Here is a 23165-nt window from a genome sequence, read left to right on the forward strand (position 1 = left end):
TTTTGTTACAATACAGCCTTATAAAATGTATTATTGTTTTTCTCCCCTCAATCTATACACAATACCCCACAATGACAAAGCAAAAACAGGTTTTTAGAACTTTTCAGAAATATATAAATGTGATATTTCATTTTTAATACAAGTATTAAGACCCTTTACTCAGTACTTTGTTGAAGCATCTTTAGTAGCGATTACAGCCTCGAGTCTTCTTGGGACACACCTGTATTTGGAGAGTGTCTCCCATTCTTCTCTGCAGATCCTCTCAAGCTCTGTCAGGTTGGATGGGAAGCGTCGCTGCACAGCTATTTTCAGGTCTCCAGAGATGTTCAAGTCTGGGCTCTGGCTGGGACACTCAAGGACATTCCGAGACTTGTCCCAAAGCCACTCCTGCTTTGTCTTGGCTGTGTGCTTAGGGTCGTTGTCCTGTTGGAAGGTGAACCTTCATCCCAGTCTGAGATCCTGAGTGTATTCATCAAGGATCTCTCTGTACTTTGCTCCGTTCATCTTTCCGTCGATCCTGACTAGTCTCCCAGTCCCTGCTGCTGAAAAGCATCACCGCAGCATGATGCTGCCACCACCATGCTTCATCGTAGGTATGGTGCCAGGTTTCCTCCAGACATGATGCTTAGCATTCAGAGTTCAATCTTGGTTTCATCAGACCAGAGAATCTTGTTTCTCATGGTCTGAGTCTTTAGGTGCCTTTTAGCAAACTCCAAGCGGGCTATCATGTGTCTTTTACTGAGGATTGGCTTCCGTCTGGCCACTCTAGCATAAAGGCCTGATTCGATGGCGTGCTGCAGAGATGGTTGTCCTTCTGGAAGGTTCTACCATCTCCACAGAGGAACTCTGGAGCTCTGTCAGAATAACCATCGGGTTCTTGGTCACCTCCCTGACCAAGGCCCTTCTCCCCCGATTGTTCAGCTCTGGAACCACCAAGACTCTTCCTAAACTTCTTCCATTTAAGAATGGTGGAGGCCACTGTGTGCTCAGGGCCATTCAATGCTGCACTGCAGACATTTTTCTGGTACCCTTCCCCAGATCTGTGCCTCGACACAATCCTGTCTCGGAGCTCTACGGGCAATTCCTTCGACCTCATGGCTTGGTTTTTGCTCTGATATGCACTGTCAACTGTGGGACCTTTTATAGACAGGTGTGTACCTTTCCAAATCATGTCCAATCAATTGAATTTATCACAGGTGGCCTCCAAGTTGTAAAAACATCTCAAGGTTGATCAATTGAAACAGGATGCACCTGAGCTCAATTGAAGAGTTTTATAGCAAATGGTCTCAATACTTATGTAAATTTAAGGTATGTTTTTTATTTGTAATAAATTAGCAAATTTATAAAACCTGATTTTGCTTTATCATTTTGGGGTATTGTGATGGTATTGTGTGTAGATTGGATAAAAATGACAAAAAAAACTCAGAATAAGGCTATAAATGTGGAAAAAGTCGAACGGTCTGAATACTTTCCGAATGCACCGTACATAGACCCATAGACCTACAGCATCACAAGTAGGTCAAACTTAATAGTTTAGTGTGCTGGTGCTCTAACCAATATTTTGGGGGGGGATCTGGTACATGCATCATCTGCCTTGACCTGTATTACTTGCAGTGGTGTGAAGTACTTAAGTAGTCCTTTAATGTATTTTTACTTAAGTAGTTTTTGGGGGTATCTGTACTTGACTATTTTATATTTTTGCCTACTTTTACTTCACTACATTCCTAAAGAAAATAATATACTTTTTACTCAATACATTATCCTGACACCCAGAAGTACTCGTTATATTTTGAATGTAAAATGGTCCAAAATCACACACTTATCAAAAGAACGTCCCTGGTCATCCCTACTGCCTCTGATCTGGCGGACTCACTAAACACAAATGCTTTGTTTGTAAATTATGTCTAAGTGTTGGTGTGCCCCTGGCTATCTGACAATAATAAAATTGTCCCTTCTGGTTTGCTTAATATACAGAATTTTAATGGTTTTTACTTTTTATACTTGAGTACATTTAAAACCAAATACTTTTACTCAAGTAGTATTTTACTGGGTGACTTTCACATTTACTTGTCATTTTCTATTAAGTTATCTTTAATTTCACTTAAGTATGACAATTGGAGTACTTTTTCCACCACTGATTACTTGACTGATTGTATAAGTCACTTTTTATTGTACCGACTGTGCACGAGCACGTTCCTTCCTTTTTTGATTTGTGGGTGTAACGCGCACGTAGCGACAGCTGAGCTACGTTCAGTGCCGAAAAACGTATTATAACGTTCAATTCAATGGAAACGGTGCTGTTCTGAACGACCTGTTCAAAAAGGGGGAAGGCGTGGTTGCGTGGGTTTTGTGTTGGAGGAACGCTGTGCCGCAGTCATTTACAGTAAATTGCTTCAATACACACCCACCAAACGTACCTCAAAGTATGTTCAAGATTGTTTTAGGGAAACGTGTCGTTCAGTACAAACCGTTAAACAACGTAAACGTTCAATCGAACTGAACGCACCCCTGAGTATCCTGGGATGACTGTTTCCGCCTCTAGCCAGCTGTCCGAATGAATGAGGCGGAGGATCTCCATCATTGCTTCTCAGTGATATAACAGCAAGGATATTCATTTCACTAACAGTATCTTTAGATATCACAATGCAGACCCTCACACCCCACGTGTATTGGGCACAGCGGCATGGAGACATCTACCTGCGTGTGGAGCTGAGTGACGCTAAGGTATGTTACGGATGCTCTCCGGGACCGACCTGTCATCGAGCTAGATGGTTAGGATAAGCCAGCTAGATAGTCAACGTTACTTTCAGACAGTAATACGTGCATTTGTTTAAGCTCACTGCTGGACGTTGTAAATTGAATGCACGTTGCTGACATGAACAAACGACATACATTACATTAGCTACAATGCTCCTTTTGAGAGTGGAGTGATATCAGCCCATGCTTACATGTTAGCTAGTAAGCTCATAAATCTAGCAAGCTAATTTACCACTTGTTCTATTAGCTATATCCAGTGATAACAAACGTGTAACATGTCACTACTAGACAGAATAACTTACTATATATAATATATAAAACGTATATATATTATATAAAGTTTCCTGAGATCCTGAGCCAGTGTTTCCACATTCCAAAATCACGTCGTCATGAGAAGTATGGTTCTCGACGAGGCTAGATAGTAGCTAACACTCAGCTACTGAAGCTAGCTAGATGGCTAGCTACTGTAATTAATATTGAGTTGTAGTAGCTAGTGGTGGTGCGTCTACCAAATGTCACGCTTCATAAAAGATTCAGGAATTGTCATGGTGATCGCTGGATCCAATTTAGCCAATCAGCAAACACATAGCTACTCACTCAAGGTGCATCGTGATCACATGTACTCCAGCTACGTAGAACTGTGCGTAATGTCATCAGAATATGTTAAGTTGATGTTGTATGTGTGAAGGAAACGCATCCATTTCAGTCACTTAGTTTGAGCTCAACCAATGTCCGTGTGGTTTGTATATTTCCCCTTGTAGCTGACAGTCTTCCGCTTTTTGATGCAAGACATTTTCTTTTGCGTTTTTTAGAATCTTGATATCTGCGTGCAAAACAACACCCTGCAATTCAAAGGTCGGTGTTTGTTTACGTTGGAACAGAAAGAATGAAAATAACTCTAGTCTGTACAGAGTACATGGTATTAAACCGATGTTCCTTTGTTGGACAGCTCAGGGTCATGGAGCTAAAGGAGACAATGACTATGAGTTCAGTCTGGACTTCCTGGAACCAGTAAAACCTGAGGTATTCTATTATTTTCTATTCCAAAAATGTACTTTTTCATTAGTGATAATACCTCACACTCTTCTCAGTCTCAAAGACAAACATTCTCTTCTGGTACTAGAGATTGTTACTGTTCCCTGCGTGTGGTTTATTATTAAGTGTGTCTTCCACAGGAGGCGGCTCATAATAATGTCTGGAACGGAGCAAATGGAATGGCATCAAACACCTGGAAACCATGTGTTTGATGTATTAGATACCGTTCCACTGATTCCGCTCCAGTCGTTACCACGAGCACGTCCTCCCTGATTAAGGTGTCACCAACCTCCTGTGGTGTCTACAATTATTATCATACTCGCTGTGTGTCTGTCTGCCAGGTTAGTCACAGGTCGACCCAGCGCCTGGTAAATGTGACAGTGAGGAAGCAAGAGCAGCGTTGGTGGGATAGACTCACTCTGCAGGAGAGGAAACCTCTCTTCCTGACGCCAGACTTCGACCGTTGGCTCGACGAATCAGACGCGGAGATGGAGCTTCAGGCTAAGGTAGTAATGACCAGGGTCAGCTTTGGTACAACTTTTAGATGTAATACATAAGCAAGTATAAGGCTTTATTTATTTGTCTTTTATAAGTGTGTTATGACATTTATTACACCTGATGGTCTGTCTGTTTGTTTTCAGGAAGAGGAGAAGATAAACAAGGTCAGCATCGAGTCAAGAATCCATAAAGACCGTAAGTACCGAGCAGTGCAGCTGTGAACAGCCCTTATCTCTAATCTGAATATTTACATTTCTTGGTAAAGATGCTGTTGGTTTAGACCAGGGATCATCAACTAAGTTCAGCCTCGGGCTGATTTTATTTATTTTTCTTGACCAGTTGGTCGACAGACCGGAAAATAACTACAAATTATTTGTAGACTGCAATTTGACGGCAAGAATCCAAAACGGATCATTTCAAACCTTGCTTAAATCTGTATATGATCATGTCTCTCTCTATTATGCGTGGGAATACTTGAGAACAGATTTTCCAAAATTTAAATCACTTGGAGCAGATTTCCTGGTGTTTTAACACACTTTCATCTCAATGAAAATGCAAAAAAAATAAAAATAAAAATAAAATTCTCTCAAAAGTTGGGAGGCCAAATAAATCCACCCGCGGGCCGCCAATTGGAGAACCCTGGTTTTGACTGTGCATCATCTTTTAGTTTATACCACACACAAGTACAAGCTACCTTTTTTAAGTACTAGATATTTGAAAATGTAAACATCTGAAATGTCATTTCAAATCATTTGGTTTTTGTATAGACGTACAAAACCAACTGACTGGAGTCTCCTTTTGTATTTATTTAATTGAGTTTTATTGAAAGCTGTACAATGTTCTCTCAGCCTACCTGGAGAAGGGCTATCTGTTCATGTACAACCTGGTGGTATGTGTTTTGTTCTCTCAGCCTACCTGAGGAAGGGCTATCTGTTCATGTACAACCTGGTGGTATGTGTTTTGTTCTCTCAGCCTACCTGAGGAAGGGCTATCTGTTCATGTACAACCTGGTGGTATGTGTTTTGTTCTCTCAGCCTACCTGAGGAAGGACTATCTGTTCATGTACAACCTGGTGGTATGTGTTTTGTTCTCTCAGCCTACCTGGGTCTGGAGAAGGGCTATCTGTTCATGTACAACCTGGTGTTATGTGTTTTGTTCTCTCAGCCTGCCTGAAGAAGGACTATCTGTTCATGTACAACCTGGTGTTATGTGGTTTGTTCTCTCAGCCTACCTGGGTCTGGAGAAGGGCTATCTGTTCATGTACAACCTGGTGGTATGTGTTTTAAAGCTGTTGTATGTTAATATGTGGTTTGTTCTCTCAGCCTACCTGGGTCTAAAGAAGGGCTATCTGTTCATGTACAACCTGGTCCAGTTCCTGGGATTCTCCTGGATCTTTGTCAACATGACCGTCCGTCTCTTCATCCTGGGACAAGGTCAGTGGTCCGGAGCTTGCTGAGGGTCCAGCCTGTTAGTAGCTGTTGTTTATTGGTTGTCTTGAGAGTTGACTACAGCGTTGGCCATAGACACTAAGTAGGTTAAGTGGTCAGTGTTTCAGGGATGGAAAAGAATACAATCAGAATCTTTCCTTTTCAACAGCTACGGTTGGAACTAGCTACCTCAGAACTGGTTCGTCAACATAGTGTGAGAGAGTTAGTATAGATGGTGTAACGGATGTGAAATGGCTAGCTAACGTACTAAAGTTATACTGTTACGATGGCTCATATAACACTAATATTTACATGCATTATCATTCTTCCTCTTTATTTATTGTTTAGCTGAAAGCTGTCTAGTTTCAACAGTATTTTTATTCAGTGTTGTTTCTGTGAAGTGATCTGAGTGAGTTGGATTAAAGCACACCACCAAGCCGACGTGTTACTTCCTGAGAATAACTAAACAGGCTCTTTATTCATAGATGTGTCAATTTGAATATGAGAAAGGAAACATTGACTCTAGTCTGTAGAGGAATTTGTCTTGCAAATAGCTTGGTGGTCCAGTCTGTTTTGTGTTTGTATGTCTTCACAACAATCTAAGAGTTGACAACAGCAGTAGTTGCCACCCTGTTGTGTTGTGTCTATCCACAGAGATACTGGAGGAGACTAATGAGAACGTAGACCTACTGGTGAAATACACATCAATTGGTACTTGGCGTGTACTTTAGGCATAGCTACATGTGATTGGTGTAGAGTAACTAAAATAGGTTGAGAACCACTGGACTTGAGCACGTACAGTATGGAACCAGGCTACTCTGGATATGCAGTGTTTGACATGTTAGCACCACTGTGTTCTACCTCTCTCAATTCAAGGGGCTTTATTGTCATGGGAAACATGTGTTAACATTGCCAAAGCAAGTGAGGTAGATGATATACAAAAGTATATTATCTACCTCACTCACTGTAACACTCTCTCTGTCTCTCTCTCTCTGTCTCTCTCTCTCTCTCTCTCTCCCTCTTATCAGACTCGTTCTATGACACGTTCCACACCATTGCTGACATGATGTACTTCTGTCAGATGTTGGCCGTAGCAGAGGTCATGAACCCTCTAGTGGGTCTGGTCAAGACAGGGGTGTTCCCAGCTATGATCCAGGTAGAGTTCAATCCAAACACACAGAAAAATAACTTTCAAAATGACTTGGGTTTAAAATAAAACACTTGCTAATTTAGGTTACATTGACTTTTAGTTGGTTTTTGATTAGTCAAAGCTAAAGTTAGCGGCAATGGTTTTGTAAACCAACCCAAAGCATAGATTGTCTCTCCTTGCCCATAGGAGACTTTCAGGTTGAGGACAAGTGATTTTGTATTTAGGGTGAATTATCCCTTTAATGAAGTGTGTTTCAGTGATTTTTGTTTTGTTTGTTGACCTGTCCAGGTGGTGGGTAGGAACGTAATCCTGTTTGTGATCTTCGGTAGTCTGGAGGAGATGCAGAACAAAGCAGTGGTCTTCTTCGTCTTCTACCTCTGGAGCACCATAGAGATCTTCAGGTGACTCTACCTCTATAGTATAGTCAATAGAGATCTACAGGTGTCTCTACCTCTATAGTATAGTCAATAGAGATCTACAGGTGTCTCTACCTCTATAGTATAGTCAATAGAGATCTACAGGTGACTCTACCTCTATAGTATAGTCAATAGAGATCTACAGGTGACTCTACCTCTATAGTATAGTCAATAGAGATCTACAGGTGTCTCTACCTCTATAGTCAATAGAGATCTACAGGTGACTCTACCTCTATAGTATAGTCAGTAGAGATCTACAGGTGTCTCTACCTCTATAGTCAATAGAGATCTACAGGTGACTACCTCTATAGTATAGTCAGTAGAGATCTACAGGTGTCTCTACCTCTATAGTCAATAGAGATCTACAGGTGTCTCTACCTCTGTAGTCAATAGAGATCTACAGGTGACTCTACCTCTATAGTCAGTAGAGATCTACAGGTGACTCTACCTCTATAGTCAGTAGAGATCTACAGGTGTCTCTACCTCTATAGTCAGTAGAGATCTACAGGTGACTCTACCTCTATAGTATAGTCAGTAGAGATCTACAGGTGACTCTACCTCTATAGTATAGTCAATAGAGATCTACAGGTGACTCTACCTCTATAGTCAATAGAGATCTACAGGTGACTCTACCTCTATAGTCAGTAGAGATCTACAGGTGACTCTACCTCTATAGTCAATAGAGATCTACAGGTGTCTCTACCTCTATAGTATAGTCAATAGAGATCTACAGGTGACTCTACCTCTATAGTATAGTCAGTAGAGATCTACAGGTGTCTCTACCTCTATAGTATAGTCAGTAGAGATCTACAGGTGACTCTACCTCTATAGTCAGTAGAGATCTACAGGTGACTCTACCTCTATAGTCAATAGAGATCTACAGGTGTCTCTACCTCTATAGTATAGTCAATAGAGATCTACAGGTGACTCTACCTCTATAGTATAGTCAGTAGAGATCTACAGGTGTCTCTACCTCTATAGTCAGTAGAGATCTACAGGTGACTCTACCTCTATAGTATAGTCAATAGAGATCTACAGGTGACTCTACCTCTATAGTATAGTCAGTAGAGATCTACAGGTGTCTCTACCTCTATAGTCAGTAGAGATCTACAGGTGACTCTACCTCTATAGTATAGTCAATAGAGATCTACAGGTGACTCTACCTCTATAGTCAGTAGAGATCTACAGGTGACTCTACCTCTATAGTATAGTCAATAGAGATCTACAGGTGTCTCTACCTCTATAGTCAATAGAGATCTACAGGTGTCTCTACCTCTATAGTATAGTCAGTAGAGATCTACAGGTGACTCTACCTCTATAGTCAGTAGAGATCTACAGGTGACTCTACCTCTATAGTCAATAGAGATCTACAGGTGTCTCTACCTCTATAGTCAATAGAGATCTACAGGTGTCTCTACCTCTATAGTCAATAGAGATCTACAGGTGACTCTACCTCTATAGTATAGTCAGTAGAGATCTACAGGTGTCTCTACCTCTATAGTCAATAGAGATCTACAGGTGACTCTACCTCTATAGTATAGTCAATAGAGATCTACAGGTGACTCTACCTCTAGTATAGTCAATAGAGATCTACAGGTGTCTCTACCTCTATAGTATAGTCAATAGAGATCTACAGGTGACTCTACCTCTATAGTCAATAGATATCTACAGGTGTCTCTACCTCTATAGTATAGTCAATAGATATCTACAGGTGACTCTACCTCTATAGTATAGTCAGTAGAGATCTACAGGTGTCTCTACCTCTATAGTATAGTCAATAGAGATCTACAGGTGACTCTACCTCTATAGTCAATAGAGATCTACAGGTGACTCTACCTCTATAGTCAGTAGAGATCTACAGGTGTCTCTACCTCTATAGTATAGTCAGTAGAGATCTACAGGTGTCTCTACCTCTATAGTATAGTCAATAGAGATCTACAGGTGACTCTACCTCTATAGTATAGTCAATAGAGATCTACAGGTGACTCTACCTCTATAGTATAGTCAATAGAGATCTACAGGTGACTCTACCTCTATAGTATAGTCAATAGAGATCTACAGGTGACTCTACCTCTATAGTATAGTCAATAGAGATCTACAGGTGACTCTACCTCTATAGTATAGTCAATAGAGATCTACAGGTGACTCTACCTCTATAGTCAATAGAGATGGACAGGTGTCTCTACCTCTATAGTATAGTCAATAGAGATCTACAGGTGTCTCTACCTGTATAGTCAATAGAGATCTACAGGTGTCTCTACCTCTATAGTCAATAGAGATCTACAGGTGACTCTACCTCTATAGTCAATAGAGATCTACAGGTGTCTCTACCTCTATAGTATAGTCAATAGAGATCTACAGGTGTCTCTACCTCTATAGTATAGTCAATAGAGATCTACAGGTGTCTCTACCTCTATAGTCAATAGAGATCTACAGGTGACTCTACCTCTATAGTATAGTCAGTAGAGATCTACAGGTGACTCTACCTCTATAGTCAATAGAGATCTACAGGTGACTCTACCTCTATAGTCAGTAGAGATCTACAGGTGTCTCTACCTCTATAGTATAGTCAATAGAGATCTACAGGTGACTCTACCTCTATAGTATAGTCAATAGAGATCTACAGGTGTCTCTACCTCTATAGTATAGTCAATAGAGATCTACAGGTGACTCTACCTCTATAGTCAATAGAGATCTACAGGTGACTCTACCTCTATAGTCAATAGAGATCTACAGGTGACTCTACCTCTATAGTATAGTCAGTAGAGATCTACAGGTGTCTCTACCTCTATAGTCAATAGAGATCTACAGGTGACTCTACCTCTATAGTCAGTAGAGATCTACAGGTGACTCTACCTCTATAGTCAGTAGAGATCTACAGGTGACTCTACCTCTATAGTCAATAGAGATCTACAGGTGACTCTACCTCTATAGTCAATAGAGATCTACAGGTGACTCTACCTCTATAGTATAGTCAATAGAGATCTACAGGTGACTCTACCTCTATAGTATAGTCAATAGAGATCTACAGGTGACTCTACCTCTATAGTCAATAGAGATCTACAGGTGACTCTACCTCTATAGTCAATAGAGATCTACAGGTGACTCTACCTCTATAGTCAGTAGAGATCTACAGGTGTCTCTACCTCTATAGTCAATAGAGATCTACAGGTGTCTCTACCTCTATAGTATAGTCAATAGAGATCTACAGGTGTCTCTACCTCTATAGTCAATAGAGATCTACAGGTGTCTCTACCTCTATAGTATAGTCAATAGAGATCTACAGGTGTCTCTACCTCTATAGTCAATAGAGATCTACAGGTGTCTCTACCTCTATAGTCAGTAGAGATCTACAGGTGACTCTACCTCTATAGTCAGTAGAGATCTACAGGTGACTCTACCTCTATAGTCAATAGAGATCTACAGGTGACTCTACCTCTATAGTCAGTAGAGATCTACAGGTGACTCTACCTCTATAGTCAGTAGAGATCTACAGGTGTCTCTACCTCTATAGTATAGTCAATAGAGATCTACAGGTGTCTCTACCTCTATAGTCAATAGAGATCTACAGGTGTCTCTACCTCTATAGTCAATAGAGATCTACAGGTGTCTCTACCTCTATAGTCAATAGAGATCTACAGGTGTCTCTACCTCTATAGTATAGTCAGTAGAGATCTACAGGTGTCTCTACCTCTATAGTCAATAGAGATCTACAGGTGTCTCTACCTCTATAGTATAGTCAATAGAGATCTACAGGTGTCTCTACCTCTATAGTATAGTCAATAGAGATCTACAGGTGACTCTACCTCTATAGTCAATAGAGATCTACAGGTGACTCTACCTCTATAGTCAATAGAGATCTACAGGTGACTCTACCTCTATAGTATAGTCAGTAGAGATCTACAGGTGTCTCTACCTCTATAGTCAATAGAGATCTACAGGTGACTCTACCTCTATAGTCAGTAGAGATCTACAGGTGACTCTACCTCTATAGTCAATAGAGATCTACAGGTGACTCTACCTCTATAGTCAATAGAGATCTACAGGTGACTCTACCTCTATAGTCAATAGAGATCTACAGGTGACTCTACCTCTATAGTATAGTCAATAGAGATCTACAGGTGACTCTACCTCTATAGTATAGTCAATAGAGATCTACAGGTGACTCTACCTCTATAGTCAATAGAGATCTACAGGTGACTCTACCTCTATAGTCAATAGAGATCTATAGGTGACTCTACCTCTATAGTCAGTAGAGATCTACAGGTGTCTCTACCTCTATAGTCAATAGAGATCTACAGGTGTCTCTACCTCTATAGTATAGTCAATAGAGATCTACAGGTGTCTCTACCTCTATAGTCAATAGAGATCTACAGGTGTCTCTACCTCTATAGTATAGTCAATAGAGATCTACAGGTGTCTCTACCTCTATAGTCAATAGAGATCTACAGGTGTCTCTACCTCTATAGTCAGTAGAGATCTACAGGTGACTCTACCTCTATAGTCAGTAGAGATCTACAGGTGACTCTACCTCTATAGTCAATAGAGATCTACAGGTGACTCTACCTCTATAGTCAGTAGAGATCTACAGGTGACTCTACCTCTATAGTCAGTAGAGATCTACAGGTGTCTCTACCTCTATAGTATAGTCAATAGAGATCTACAGGTGTCTCTACCTCTATAGTCAATAGAGATCTACAGGTGTCTCTACCTCTATAGTCAATAGAGATCTACAGGTGTCTCTACCTCTATAGTCAATAGAGATCTACAGGTGTCTCTACCTCTATAGTATAGTCAGTAGAGATCTACAGGTGTCTCTACCTCTATAGTCAATAGAGATCTACAGGTGTCTCTACCTCTATAGTATAGTCAATAGAGATCTACAGGTGTCTCTACCTCTATAGTCAATAGAGATCTACAGGTGACTCTACCTCTATAGTCAGTAGAGATCTACAGGTGACTCTACCTCTATAGTCAATAGAGATCTACAGGTGACTCTACCTCTATAGTCAATAGAGATCTACAGGTGACTCTACCTCTATAGTCAATAGAGATCTACAGGTGACTCTACCTCTATAGTATAGTCAATAGAGATCTACAGGTGACTCTACCTCTATAGTATAGTCAATAGAGATCTACAGGTGACTCTACCTCTATAGTCAATAGAGATCTACAGGTGACTCTACCTCTATAGTCAATAGAGATCTACAGGTGACTCTACCTCTATAGTCAGTAGAGATCTACAGGTGTCTCTACCTCTATAGTCAATAGAGATCTACAGGTGTCTCTACCTCTATAGTATAGTCAATAGAGATCTACAGGTGTCTCTACCTCTATAGTCAATAGAGATCTACAGGTGTCTCTACCTCTATAGTATAGTCAATAGAGATCTACAGGTGTCTCTACCTCTATAGTCAATAGAGATCTACAGGTGTCTCTACCTCTATAGTCAGTAGAGATCTACAGGTGACTCTACCTCTATAGTCAGTAGAGATCTACAGGTGACTCTACCTCTATAGTCAATAGAGATCTACAGGTGACTCTACCTCTATAGTCAGTAGAGATCTACAGGTGACTCTACCTCTATAGTCAGTAGAGATCTACAGGTGTCTCTACCTCTATAGTATAGTCAATAGAGATCTACAGGTGTCTCTACCTCTATAGTCAATAGAGATCTACAGGTGTCTCTACCTCTATAGTCAATAGAGATCTACAGGTGTCTCTACCTCTATAGTCAATAGAGATCTACAGGTGTCTCTACCTCTATAGTATAGTCAGTAGAGATCTACAGGTGTCTCTACCTCTATAGTCAATAGAGATCTACAGGTGTCTCTACCTCTATAGTATAGTCAATAGAGATCTACAGGTGTCTCTACCTCTATAGTATAGTCAATAGAGATCTACAGGTGACTCTACCTCTATAGTCAATAGAGATCTACAGGTGACTCTACCTCTATAGTCAATAGAGATCTACAGGTGACTCTACCTCTATAGTATAGTCAGTAGAGATCTACAGGTGTCTCTACCTCTATAGTCAATAGAGATCTACAGGTGACTCTACCTCTATAGTCAGTAGAGATCTACAGGTGACTCTACCTCTATAGTCAATAGAGATCTACAGGTGACTCTACCTCTATAGTCAATAGAGATCTACAGGTGACTCTACCTCTATAGTCAATAGAGATCTACAGGTGACTCTACCTCTATAGTATAGTCAATAGAGATCTACAGGTGACTCTACCTCTATAGTATAGTCAATAGAGATCTACAGGTGACTCTACCTCTATAGTCAATAGAGATCTACAGGTGACTCTACCTCTATAGTCAATAGAGATCTACAGGTGACTCTACCTCTATAGTCAGTAGAGATCTACAGGTGTCTCTACCTCTATAGTCAATAGAGATCTACAGGTGTCTCTACCTCTATAGTATAGTCAATAGAGATCTACAGGTGTCTCTACCTCTATAGTCAATAGAGATCTACAGGTGTCTCTACCTCTATAGTATAGTCAATAGAGATCTACAGGTGTCTCTACCTCTATAGTCAATAGAGATCTACAGGTGTCTCTACCTCTATAGTCAGTAGAGATCTACAGGTGACTCTACCTCTATAGTCAGTAGAGATCTACAGGTGACTCTACCTCTATAGTCAATAGAGATCTACAGGTGACTCTACCTCTATAGTCAGTAGAGATCTACAGGTGACTCTACCTCTATAGTCAGTAGAGATCTACAGGTGTCTCTACCTCTATAGTATAGTCAATAGAGATCTACAGGTGTCTCTACCTCTATAGTCAATAGAGATCTACAGGTGTCTCTACCTCTATAGTCAATAGAGATCTACAGGTGTCTCTACCTCTATAGTCAATAGAGATCTACAGGTGTCTCTACCTCTATAGTATAGTCAGTAGAGATCTACAGGTGTCTCTACCTCTATAGTCAATAGAGATCTACAGGTGTCTCTACCTCTATAGTATAGTCAATAGAGATCTACAGGTGTCTCTACCTCTATAGTCAGTAGAGATCTACAGGTGACTCTACCTCTATAGTCAGTAGAGATCTACAGGTGTCTCTACCTCTATAGTCAATAGAGATCTACAGGTGTCTCTACCTCTATAGTATAGTCAGTAGAGATCTACAGGTGTCTCTACCTCTATAGTCGGTAGAGATCTACAGGTGACTCTACCTCTATAGTCGGTAGAGATCTACAGGTGACTCTACCTCTATAGTCAGTAGAGATCTACAGGTGACTCTACCTCTATAGTCAGTAGAGATCTACAGGTGTCTCTACCTCTATAGTCAATAGAGATCTACAGGTGTCTCTACCTCTATAGTATAGTCAGTAGAGATCTACAGGTGTCTCTACCTCTATAGTATAGTCAATAGAGATCTACAGGTGTCTCTACCTCTATAGTCAATAGAGATCTACAGGTGACTCTACCTCTATAGTCAGTAGAGATCTACAGGTGTCTCTACCTCTATAGTCAATAGAGATCTACAGGTGTCTCTACCTCTATAGTCAATAGAGATCTACAGGTGACTCTACCTCTATAGTCAATAGAGATCTACAGGTGTCTCTACCTCTATAGTCAATAGAGATCTACAGGTGTCTCTACCTCTATAGTCAGTAGAGATCTACAGGTGTCTCTACCTCTATAGTCAGTAGAGATCTACAGGTGACTCTACCTCTATAGTCAGTAGAGATCTACAGGTGTCTCTACCTCTATAGTCAATAGAGATCTACAGGTGTCTCTACCTCTATAGTATAGTCAGTAGAGATCTACAGGTGTCTCTACCTCTATAGTCAATAGAGATCTACAGGTGACTCTACCTCTATAGTATAGTCAATAGAGATCTACAGGTGTCTCTACCTCTATAGTATAGTCAATAGAGATCTACAGGTGACTCTACCTCTATAGTCAATAGAGATCTACAGGTGACTCTACCTCTATAGTCAATAGAGATCTACAGGTGACTCTACCTCTATAGTCAATAGAGCACCATAGACAGGTGACTCTACCTCAGTATAGCTCACATCCAGATAAATGCCAAAATAAAGGAAACACGACATAAAGTTGCTTCATTGCACCTTCTCATAGATTCTACAGGAGTCTGGAACTCTATTGGAGGGATTAGACACCGTTCTTCCACCAGAAAATTCCATCATGTGGTGTTTTGTTGATGGTGGTGGAAAACACTGTGTTAGGATCTGCAACAGAATCTCCCAGAAGTGTTCAATTGGGTTGAGATCTGGTGACTGAGACGGCCAGGGCATATGGTTTACATCGCTTTCACGGGCTTTCCATAACTCTTTTGTTATAACCTTAACTTTAGTCTCCTGACCTACTATCGAAGTATCGTAAAAAGAGTCGTCTGGTGTAAGAAATATGGTGTAAGGAAATTGTCATCAATCAATCAAATGTATTTATAAAGCCCTTCTTACATCAGCTGATGTCACAAAGTGCTGTACAGAAACCCAGCACAAAACCCCAAACAGCAAGCAATGCAGGTGTAGAAACACGGTGGCTAGGAAAAACTCCCTAGAAAGGCAGAAACCTAGAGAGGAACCAGGCTCTGAGGGGTGGCCAGTCCTCTTCTGGCTCTGCCGGGTGGAGATTATAACAGTACATTGTACTCTGGGTACTCGGCACCATTACTGCCATGATACCCGAACAACAAACATCTACAGGACTGTTTCTCCAGCGCAGACTGAAATATGTTCCAGGATTCAACCGATTACATTGAGGAGTTTACCAGATCAGTCACCGACTGCAGTAATAAGTTCATCAACGACGTCATCCTCACAATGACCAGACAGACAGACACACAGACAGACACACACAGACACACATACATACATACCCCAACCAGAAGCCATGGGAAACATCCGCACTAAAGACTAGAGCTGCCAGTTTCAAGGAACGGGACACTAATCCGGATGCTCATAAGAAATCCCACTACGTCCTCCGACGAGCCATCAAACAGGCAAAGCGTCAATACAGGACTAAGATCAAATCCTACTACGCCGGCTCTGATGTGACACGGCTTGCAAACTATCACGGATTACAAAGGGGAAACCCAGCCGGGAGCTGCCCAGTGACATGAGCCTACCAGATGCACTAAATACCTTCTATGCTCGCTTCGAGGCAAGCAACACTGAACCATGCATGAGAGCACCAGTTGCTCCGGATGACTGTGTGATCTCGCTCTCTGTAGCTGATATGAGTAAGACCTTTAAACAGGTTAACATTCACAAAGTCACAGGGCCAGATGGATTACCAGGATGCGTCCTCAGAGTATGCTCTGATCAGCTGGCAAGTGTCTTCACCGACATTTTTTCTTCTACTACTTTACTGCATTTATTGTCTACTTGACCAACTCCAATTTGCATACCGCTCCAACAGATCCACAGATGACACAATCTCAATTACACTCCACACTGCCTTCTCCCACCTGGATAAGAGGAACACATATGTGAGAATGTTGTTCATTGACTACAGCTCAGCGTTCAACACCATAGTGTCCTCCAAGCTCATCACTAAACTCAGGACCCTGGGACTAAACACCTCCCTCTGCAACTGGATCCTGGTCTTCCTGACGGGCCCCCCCCCCCCCCCCCCCCCCCCCCCCCCAGGTGATGAGGGTAAGCAACGCTGACCCTCAACACAGGGGCCTCTCAGGGGTGCGTGCTTAGTCCCCTCCTGTACTCCCTGTTCACCCAAAACTGCGTGGCCGCGCACGACTCCAACACCGTCATTAAGTTTGCTGACAACACGACGGAGGTTGGCCTGATCAACAATGACGATGAGACCGCCTATAGGGAGGAGGTCAGCGTCCTGGCAGTGTGGTTCAAGGACAACAACCTTTCCCTCAACATCAGCAAGACAAAGGAGTAGATCGTGGACTACGGAAAACCCACGGCCAAGCATGCCCCCATCCACGACTGGGCTGTAGTGGAGCGGGTTGAGAGCTTCAAGTTCCTCGGTGTCCACATCCCTAAGGAATTGAAATGGTCCACACACAGTCGTTAAGAAGGCACGACAACGCCTCTTCCCCCTCAGGATGCTGATAAGATTTGTCATGGGTCCTCAGATCCTCAAAATGTTCTACAGCTGCAGCATCTTGACTGTCTGCATCACCGCCTGGTATGGCAACTGCTTCGCATCCGACCGCAAGGCACTACAGAGGGTAGTAAGTATGGCCCAGTACATCACTGAGCTCCCTGCCATCCAGGACCTCTATACCAGGCGGTGTCAGAGGAAGGTACCAGGCGGTGTCAGAGGAAGGCCCTAACAATTGTCAAAGACTCAAGCCACACAAATGATATACTGTTCTCTCTGCTCCCGCACGGCAAGCGATACCGATGCACCAAGTCTGGAACCAACAGGACCCTGAACAGCTTCTACCCCCCCAAAACATAAAACGACTAAATAGTTAGCCTGGGTAGCTATTGGTTAACTATTTAACTATCTGCATTGACCCTTTTTGTACTAATGTTTTTGACTCATCACATACACTGCTGTTACTGTTTATTATCTATCCTGTTGCCTAGTTACTTTACCCCTACCTATATCTACATATCTACCATGTGACAAATACGATTTGATCTACAGATCTTCATTTAACCATGAATGTGCCTTATATTACCAGCTAGTGAGACTAGTTGTAATTATGAATGGATGTTATATTACCAGCTAGTGAGACTAGTTGTAATTATGAATGGATGTTATATTACCAGCTAGTGAGACTAGTTGTAATTATGAATGGATGTTATATTACCAGTTAGTGAGACTAGTTGTAATCATGAATGGACATTATATTACCAGTTAGTGAGACTAGTTGTAATCATGAATGGACATTATATTACCAGTTAGTGAGACTAGTTGTAATCATGAATGGACATTATATTACCAGTTAGTGAGACTAGTTGTAATCGTTTCGCAGGAACCCGTTCTACACGTTGACCTGCAGTGTTTTGCAGCCGTCTCACTAGTGCTGTTAGTAGCAGCCTGTTGTTATATGCCTGATCTACTTGCTGGCCTGCACTGTATTTCTCACTGCTTGTGATGCTAAATAAGCCTGTTGTTATATGCCTGATCTACTTGCTGGCCTGCACTGTATTTCTCACTGCTTGTGATGCTAAATAAGCCTGTTGTTTTGTTGTGTGTCCCAGGTATCCATTCTACATGCTGGCCTGCATCGACACAGACTGGAAGCTGCTGACCTGGCTCAGATACTCCATCTGGATGCCCCTCTACCCTCTGGGGGTGCTGGCAGAGGGTCAGTGGACCTGTCACACACACACACACACACACACACCCCAACTCCTCAGAGAGCTCTATGCCTGCTTTATTCACTTATTATGTAAAAAAATATATATATATATGTAAATTGTATGTAAATAATAGTGCTATGATGTTTGTAGTCAAACAAGATATTACTTAGTTATTACCAAGATAATCAAGTGTTGCTGTGTATTCCTGTCTGTCCTGTGTGTTCCCTCTTAGCTGTAGCTGTGATCCAGTCCCTGCCTATCTTCGATGAGACCCGTCTGTACAGCGTCCCTCTACCTACGGTCCTGGGCTCGTCCGTCAGCTTTTCCTTCACTCTGAAGATCTACCTGGTCCTCATGTTCCTCGGTCCGTTAGTCCCACTCTCTTACCCTACACCCTGACCCTACACCCTGACCCTATACCCTACACCCTGACCCTACACCCTGACCCTACACCCTGACCCTACACTCTGACCCCACACTCTGACCCTACACTCTGACCCTCCACCCCAACCCTCTCTCTAACCCTCCACCCTAACCCTCCACCCTAACCCTCTCTCTAACCCTCCACCCTAACCCTCCACCCTAACCCTCTCTCTAACCCTCCACCCTAACCCTCTCTCTAACCCTCTCTAACCCTCCACCCTAACCCTCCACCCTAACCCTTCTCTCTAACCCTCTCTCTAACCCTCCACCCTAACCCTTCTCTTTAACCCTCCACCCTCTCTCTAACCCTCCACCCTAACCCTTCTCTCTAACCCTCCACCCTAACCCTCCACCCTAACCCTTCTCTCTAACCCTCTCTCTAACCCTCCACCCTAACCCTTCTCTTTAACCCTCCACCCTCTCTCTAACCCTCCACCCTATCCCTCCACCCTAACCCTTCTCTTTAACCCTCCACCCTCTCGCTAACCCTCTCTCTGACCCTCCACCCTAACCCTCCTCTCTGACCCTCTCTCTAACCCTCTCTCTAACCCTCTCTCTGACCCTCCACCCTCTCTCTGACCCTCCACCCTAACCCTCCTCTCTGACCCTCTCTCTAACCCTCTCTCTAACCCTCTCTCTGACCCTCCACCCTCTCTCTAACCCTCTCTCTAACCCTCCTCTCTGACCCTCCACCCTCCACCCTAACCCTCTCTCTAACCCTCCACCCCAACCCTCTCTCTAACCCTACACCCTAACCCTCTCTAACCCTCTCTAACCCTCCACCCTATCCCTTCTCTTTAACCCTCCACCCTCTCTCTAACCCTCTCTCTGACCCTCCACTCTAACCCTCCTCTCTAACCCTCCACCCTCCTCTCTAACCCTCCACCCTCTCTCTAACCCTCCACCCTCTCTCTAACCCTCTCTCTAACCCTCCACCCTCTCTCTAACCCTCCACCCTCTCTCTAACCCTCTCTCTGACTCTCTCTCTAACCCTCCACCCTATCCCTCCACCCTAACCCTTCTCTTTAACCCTCCACCCTCTCTCTAACCCTCCACCCTCTCTCTAACCCTCTCTCTAACCCTCCACCCTAACCCTCTCTCTGACTCTCTCTCTAACCCTCCACCCTATCCCTCCACCCTAACCCTTCTCTTTAACCCTCCACCCGTTCTCTAACCCTCTCTCTGACCCTCCACTCTAACCCTCCTCTCTAACCCTCCACCCTCTCTCTAACCCTCCACCCTCTCTCTAACCCTCCACCCTAACCCTCTCTCTGACCCTCTCTCTAACCCTCCACCCTCTCTCTAACCCTCTCTCTAACCCTCCACCCTCCTCTCTAACCCTCCACCCTCCTCTCTAACCCTCCACCCTCCTCTCTAACCCTCCACCCTCCTCTCTAACCCTCCACCCTCCTCTCTAACCCTCTCTCTAACCCTCCACCCTCTCTCTAACCCTCCACCCTCTCTCTAACCCTCTCTCTAACCCTCCACCCTCTCTCTAACCCTCCACCCTCTCTCTAACCCTCTCTCTAACCCTCCACCCTCTCTCTAACCCTCCACCCTCCTCTCTAACCCTCCACCCTCCTCTCTAACCCTCCACTCTAACCCTCCTCTCTAACCCTCTCTCTGACCCTCTACCCTCCACCCTCTCTCTGACCCTCTCTCTAACCCTCTCTCTAACCCTCTCTCTAACCCTCCTCTCTGACCCTCCACCCTCTCTCTAACCCTACTCTCTGACCCTCCACCCTCCACCCTAACCTTCTCTCTAACCCTCTCTCTAACCCTCTCTCTAACCCTTCACTCTAACCCTCTCTCTAACCCTCTCTCTAATCCTCCACGCTCCAGCTGTATCTATCTGTCATGTTTCAGGATCAGTTAATGACACTAAGGGAGAAACATACACTTTGTCACATCGCTAACAAACCTGACTACACCCTGACCCTACACGCTAACAAACCTGACTACACCCTGACCCTACACGCTAACAAACCTGACTACACCCTGACCCTACACGCTAACAAACCTGACTACACCCTGACCCTACACGCTAACAAACCTGACTACACCCTGACCCTACACGCTAACAAACCTGACTACACCCTGACCCTACACGCTAACAAACCTGACTACACCCTGACCCTACACGCTAACAAACCTGACTACACCCTGACCCTACACGCTAACAAACCTGACTACACCCTGACCCTACACGCTAACAAACCTGACTACACCCTGACCCTACACGCTAACAAACCTGACTACACCCTGACCCTACACGCTAACAAACCTGACTACACCCTGACCCTACACGCTAACAAACCTGACTACACCCTGACCCTACACGCTAACAAACCTGACTACACCCTGACCCTACACGCTAACAAACCTGACTACACCCTGACCCTACACGCTAACAAACCTGACTACACCCTGACCCTACACGCTAACAAACCTGTGTCATAATCCCATTTGTTTTCTTACAGTATCTTTGCTTGGACTTGACTTTTCTGGCATGCCAAGTGGATGGAGTTTGCTCTTAAAACATATTTTAAATTATAAAAAGTTGTGTGTTTTTTTTCTTCCCAGGCCTGTTCATCAACTTCCGCCACCTGTTTCGCCAGAGGAGGAGACGAATGCGCTCCAGGAAGAGGAAAATGAACTAACGGATAGAAAGACAAACTTCACGATCTCTCCAGTCTCACTGCTGGTTGCCTTTTCACCTCTCTCCTCACACCTCTCCTCTGTCCTCTCTCCCCTCTCCTCTGTCCTGTCTCTCCTCACCTCTCCTCTCTCCTTACACCTCTCTCCCCTCACCTCACACCTCTGTCCTCCCTCCCCTCTCGTCTGTCCTGTCCTCTCGTCTCTCCCCTCTCTGTCCTGTCTCTTCTCTCCTCCACTGATAAACAACCAACCACATCCTCCTCTTCTCCTTTTCCTGTGGAGGTACCTCCTCTAACAGACACTCATCTTCCTCACCCAGTCTGTCCATCAGAGGTACCTCCTCTAACAGACACTCATCTTCCTCACCCAGTCTGTCCATCAGAGGTACCTCCTCTAACAGACACTCATCTTCCTCACCCAGTCTGTCCATCAGAGGTACCTCCTCTAACAGACACTCATCTTCCTCACCCAGTCTGTCCATCAGAGGTACCTCCTCTAACAGACACTCGTCTTCCTCACCCAGTCTGTCCATCAGAGGTACCTCCTCTAACAGACACTCATCTTCCTCACCCAGTCTGTCCATCAGAGGTACCTCCTCTAACAAACACTCATCTTCCTCACCCAGTCTGTCCATCAGAGGTACCTCCTCTAACACAAACACTCATCTTCCTCACCCAGTCTGTCCATCAGAGGTACCTCCTCTAACAGACACTCATCTTCCTCACCCAGTCTGTCCATCAGAGGTACCTCCTCTAACAAACACTCATCTTCCTCACCCAGTCTGTCCATCAGAGGTACCTCCTCTAACACAAACACTCATCTTCCTCACCCAGTCTGTCCATCAGAGGTACCTCCTCTAACAGACACTCATCTTCCTCACCCAGTCTGTCCATCAGAGGTACCTCCTCTAACAGACACTCGTCTTCCTCACCCAGTCTGTCCATCAGAGGTACCTCCTCTAACAGACACTCATCTTCCTCACCCAGTCTGTCCATCAGAGGTACCTCCTCTAACAAACACTCATCTTCCTCACCCAGTCTGTCCATCAGAGGTACCTCCTCTAACAGACACTCATCTTCCTCACCCAGTCTGTCCATCAGAGGTACCTCCTCTAACAAACACTCATCTTCCTCACCCAGTCTGTCCATCAGAGGTACCTCCTCTAACAGACACACTCATCTTCCTCACCCAGTCTGTCCATCAGAGGTACCTCCTCTAACAGACACTCATCTTCCTCACCCAGTCTGTCCATCAGAGGTACCTCCTCTAACAAACACTCATCTTCCTCACCCAGTCTGTCCATCAGAGGTACCTCCTCTAACAGACACACTCATCTTCCTCACCCAGTCTGTCCATCAGAGGTACCTCTAACACAAACAAGTGCATTCAATTCATACCCTCTTTCTGATTTATATCCATGTCGTACTGTTAGTATTGACAGATACATGTCATACTGTTAGTATTGACAGATACATGTCGTACTGTTAGTATTGACAGATACATGTCGTACTGTTAGTATTGACAGA

At 43.6% G+C, this 23165-nt stretch overlaps 1 protein-coding gene across 1 annotated transcript; it reads left to right on the plus strand.

Moving 5' to 3' along the window:
- The first annotated feature begins 2282 nt into the window (after nt 1–2282).
- LOC129834838 (very-long-chain (3R)-3-hydroxyacyl-CoA dehydratase-like) lies at nt 2283–23165 on the plus strand. The gene is made up of 11 exons (XM_055900153.1): nt 2283–2724; nt 3570–3612; nt 3707–3780; nt 4134–4298; nt 4434–4485; nt 5613–5723; nt 6746–6873; nt 7156–7268; nt 18457–18563; nt 18791–18922; nt 21565–23165. Exons 1-11 carry the CDS (start codon nt 2644–2646, stop codon nt 21639–21641), a joined length of 1083 nt encoding a protein of 360 aa, XP_055756128.1. The 5' UTR covers nt 2283–2643; the 3' UTR covers nt 21642–23165.

The sequence above is a fragment of the Salvelinus fontinalis genome, chromosome 35, assembly GCF_029448725.1.
Source record: "Salvelinus fontinalis isolate EN_2023a chromosome 35, ASM2944872v1, whole genome shotgun sequence".
Lineage (NCBI taxonomy): Eukaryota > Metazoa > Chordata > Actinopteri > Salmoniformes > Salmonidae > Salvelinus > Salvelinus fontinalis.